At 33.0% G+C, this 5,000-nt stretch overlaps 1 protein-coding gene across 2 annotated transcripts in view; it reads right to left on the minus strand.

The window, feature by feature from the left end:
- LOC119598130 (potassium voltage-gated channel subfamily H member 6-like) overlaps nucleotides 1-5,000 on the minus strand; it is a 137,329-nt gene that overhangs the window by 48,505 nt on the left and 83,824 nt on the right. For both annotated transcript variants that reach the window (XM_037947760.1, XM_037947759.1), the window contains exons 13-15: nucleotides 4,813-5,000; nucleotides 4,339-4,508; nucleotides 689-819 (exon numbers count right to left, since the gene is read on the minus strand). The exon at nucleotides 4,813-5,000 is cut by the window's right edge and continues 6 nt beyond it. In XM_037947760.1, the coding sequence (XP_037803688.1) occupies nucleotides 689-819; nucleotides 4,339-4,508; nucleotides 4,813-5,000 (489 nt within the window). The remainder of the gene's footprint in view (nucleotides 1-688; nucleotides 820-4,338; nucleotides 4,509-4,812) is intronic.

The following is a 5,000-nucleotide window of genomic DNA, read 5'->3' on the forward strand; positions in this document are numbered from 1 at the left end:
TATATTCCAAGCATGGCAGGAACACAACTGCCAAAAATAAAAGGGGTTTGAAAGCCTTCGTCTCCAACAACTTAGAACGTCAGAATACAAAGTGGCAGAGACTGGGGTCCTCAGGGTTTTTAGGTGATTGTAACTAATTAAAATATTTCCAATATTTCTTGAGTGTCAGACAAATGCAGGAACAGGGCTAAGTGGTGACTGCATGGCAGGTTTAGGGTGTGGTGAAGGGTCACAGCTGCTTACCATAACCTGGGGATATGTCCGTTGACCCAGCGGCTGGGATGGAGAATTAACTTAGGTTTAGATATTGCAGTACATAGTTCATCTAATTACTATACTTATGGTTTCACAACCCCAGTGAGTGCTGCATGTCTAGATCTAAAACAAATGGATAAAAAAAAAATCTACAGTATAGAATCTCAATCCCTCATTTCACAGCATGAGTTGACTCCTGGTGTAACACCCTTTCACACATCTCTGTCCTCAATTGACACAACTGTCGCTTGGAGAATAGCTCACTGTAAGATATTCAGAACTGTTGAATCAATCAAAACTGTATAATAAACAGGGAAGAAACATAACCAACTAAGGAAACACAGCAGCTACCTATTGTTGAAAAATAACAGAAACATGAAAGCTGTAAGAAAATCTTCAGGGTAGTAATCTTTTCTCAGGTTCAGGTACTTACCAGTTATGGAGTTGAGGGTTCCTGAACGTTGTTTATGGTCGAAATGTTGGTTTATTGGACTCCCATCTGGCCCTACTTTGTCAGGTGAGAATTCACCAACACCTCGCCCAGAGTCAAGGTGTTTGTCATCACTGTAGGAAGAGAATCAGACACTGTCAACTTTCACTATTAAAAACAAACAAAAAATTATTAATTGAATGATACCTTTTGGGAGTAAAGCCTAAGAAAAGATTTACATCAAAATCAAGATTATATGCTAAAAAGGGCATCTTAAAATTCTAAAAAGAAAAGGTGATGATTTTTTTTCTTGGGGGGGGGGGGGGTTATTCAGGACACTTCCATGACATTAAAATGTCTGCTATTTCTTGTTCATAATGTGATAATGTACATAAAAATAAATAAATAAATAAATCTTTTATAATACACTACTGAAACTGCTGACTTAGAACTCAAGCATAACAATTATCTCCAAAGAGCTCTTATAATGAATATTTCAGGATAGATGGAATTAATTGATTTAGAAGGTTTTTTTTTTAAGACAATATGATGTCTCATTAGTATTTACATCAGAAAATATATATTCTTATATAAATATATATACACATCATACTAAAACCATCATCTTGTTGTCACATAAAGCAGTCTGAATATGTTTTGGACATTAATATAAAGTATTCTGTTACTAATTACTTATACAGTTACAACTTCTGTAATATACAGATCATATATTTCAAAACACATTCAAAAAGCTGATTAGCTATAAACTGAGCTCTATGCAATATCATTCTCATGTTCATATCAAATTCTTATACATTACAAAGTTCTCTGTGTGTGCATTAGAAAGTATTTTGTTTTCAAAAACACCTTCTATCTTCATATGAAAAAGAAAATATATATGAAGATTGACTAAAAGACACACAATACCTAAAATCTAAGGAAATGTATGACTAACATTAGCTATTTCATGACAGAACTGGATACTGAAATGACTACTAAAATGATACTTGAACAAGACATTAAGTATCCTTAGTATGATACATCAAGTTCTTACATCATTTCCTTCTGATTTCCTACCATGATGAAACTACAGTAAATAGTAAAAACACACATACAAATGGATATATCAATGATGGTTTCTCTCTAAAACTATGAATATACACATTCTTATGACCTACTTAACACATAAGTGTATGTACCAGTTGAGCTGATAACTCTTTATTACTTTTGCCAAACCAACGGATAAACTGACCATTTGTACAAACAATACAAATAGGATTAAATATCTGACTGAGAACTAAAAGGTGGATTGCAGGGGGAAAAAATATAGGTAGATAATCAGAAGTACTTGATTAAGAAAAATTACACGTCAACACTGATGCTTGTAAAACACACTAACAAATTAGTATCCGTGTGATAACTTACTGTTGGTGCATAACCTCTGTGCTGGAGAGACTTTGATCGCCCCCAAGACTGTTAGAGGAAGCACATGTATTATAAACACTGTCAGTGCATTCCTAGCGAGCATTTCAAGCAATTAGTTACAAGCCCCACCCCCCTTTTATGAAACAAAAGAGAAAGTGAGAAAGAAAGCTTGATGACAACCCTTTCCCCTTTTAAAACTAAAACATAAAGAAAAAGAGAAAGAGAGACAGAAAGGAAAGCTCATGCTGAAAAGAGAAACAGAGCTTCAGTTAAAGGAAATGTATCTCTGGCTGTGGGCATGATTATTAGGATATTTTCTGATAGCACACGTAGTGAAAGCAATTACTGCACTCTAAGAAGAAATCTGAAGAGGCGAATTGAACTGTATTATATCCAAATGCATGAAAATAAGATACTTCTTAAGTATGTACTTACTGAAAAAAAGCAATTGCAGACAAAATGCAATGTAAAATTTTGTGTTAAGACACTTTGAAATAACCAGTCTCACATCAGGCATTTGGTATATAGCACAGCAATTTTTGTATCTAAAAAACTATTAAGACTTTTTATCTCAGTGAAATGAAGGTAATGTATGGGCATGAACAGGAAGTTTTGAGCGAATTTGAGTCATTTGTTGAAAAAAGGAATGATAGATGTTCTTGTGGTAACACTCACATTACTTTAAGATATATCTAATAAAGATTTGATAAAGTAGCTTGAACTGCACAAGCTGTATAGCTTCATTATAACTGTCTGTGTTCAGTTTTGATTTAGATAATACCTGGCTATTACCCAAATATGTTTTATAAAACAGATATGAATGGAATCACTCTGGTAAGTTTATATTCTTTTTTCATTTACAAGAGTTTATGTTTCTGACATTATCAATAAGCTGATAAATAAAATGGGGCTGATAATTGCAAGTTTGTCAGTCAGTACAAGTAAAGTCAGACAAGGAGGCAAATGATAAGATTCTGTCATATTATCCCTTTGTGAGTAGTTTAAAAATTCTATTTTTATGTCAAACGCTATTTAATAAAGCAGCTATAATCATGCTTGGCAACAAGATAATATAAAGGTATATAAAAAAAAAATCTTTAAATAAACAGGTAAACTGGTTTACTTCGTGCTGAATTAAATCAATCAAGCTGTGATAAAATTTGGGATCCGAGCATACTAAACTGCTCTTTCCTTTTATTTTTGATATGTGAAAATTAACAAATTATAATAAATTAGTTATATCTGTGTTTTGGACTGAGCAATGTGGAATCAAAAAGAGAGATTTCACTACTATAGCAAATGCAAAAAAATAAAAATAAAATAATAATCATAAAATACACATGACTTAACCCACAGCCAATGCTACAATATCTTAAATCACACAACATATTTTCCCGTTCACTTCATCCATTAAAATCTTAATCATCTGTCTAGTCAAGTGTTTGTTGCACCTTTGGAACTCACATACCTGAAGCCTGATGGAACTCTCAACATCAACATTTGCATTATAATAATAATTATAATAATACTGATAGTCATAACTGCAATAACCATAATGACAACAACTACGGCAGTGTTGATGATGGTATTAATAATAATAATAATAATAATAATAATAAAAAAAATAATAATGATAATAATAATAATAATAATAATAAAATAATAATAATAACAATACAATAACAATAACAACAATAATAATAACAATAACAATAACAGTAAAATAATAATAATAAAAAATAATAACAAAAACAATAGCTAATTATAATAATAACAATAACAACAACAATAATAATAATTAGAAAAAAATATCAACAACAATATTAATATCATTACCAATAATGGAAATGATGAATATAATAATAATAATAATAATAATAATAATAATAATAATAATAATAATAATAATAATAATAATAATAATAATAATAATGATAATAATAATAATAATAATAAAACACAAAAACCAACGCTTGTAGTATAACACAATCATCCTACCAAACGCTACCTAGACAATATTACATCTTATCTTTACTGTAAGTGTACAAACCTAGAGACAACCAAACGACAATAATCATGATAAAAAAAAAATAATAATAAAAAAAAATAAAAATAAATAAATAAATAACCTAACCATCAACACGAACTCCGACACAATGTTTAGACTGTTCTTAATTATTAATTACTATGGTTAATCATTTAGTCTCAATACCCCGGTTCGTACTTACGAGTCACTCTCCTCTCCGCTGGAACCAGGCTGTACGTAGCGCCTCCTTCGGTGTCGCGGAGGTCTGAACGCGGTGCGCCTGGGGTCCTCGGTGTCCTGCGAGTGGCTGCGAGACCGGGACAGACGGCACTTCTTGTGTAGGAGCAGTGGGTCGACGCCTTGTGCTTCCTCCTGCAGGGAGGAATATGGGTTGAGTGTTTCAGAGGGTGAGGGGAAGATGGTAGGATGGTGTGTGTGTGTGTGTGTGTGTGTGTGTGTGTGTGTGTGTGTGTGTGTGTGTGTGTGTGTGTGTGTGTGTGTGTGTGTGTGTGTGTGTGTGTGTGTGTGTGTGTGTGTGTGTGCGCGCGCGTTCGTGTGTTTATATATCATACAAACTGTATATCTGCATCTATATATCTGTCTATAGATATATTATATACAGTAACACATATACTTTCCCGCAGATATATTTACAAACACTAATCCCGATACATACGTCTCTCAAATTGAACGTAATCTCCAAATTGCGGGAAAAATCGTCCGCAAATTCTGGATACAAGTCGAGGACATCCAAGATATCATCTCTCATGATTTGATGAAGGTCACAGTACGTAAGCGCTCTGACGTTGCAGGACGACTTCCCTATCGTTGGGTAGATGCAAGGATTCTCGCCAAATATATCAT

Source organism: Penaeus monodon, chromosome 40 (genome assembly GCF_015228065.2).
Source record: "Penaeus monodon isolate SGIC_2016 chromosome 40, NSTDA_Pmon_1, whole genome shotgun sequence".
Lineage (NCBI taxonomy): Eukaryota > Metazoa > Arthropoda > Malacostraca > Decapoda > Penaeidae > Penaeus > Penaeus monodon.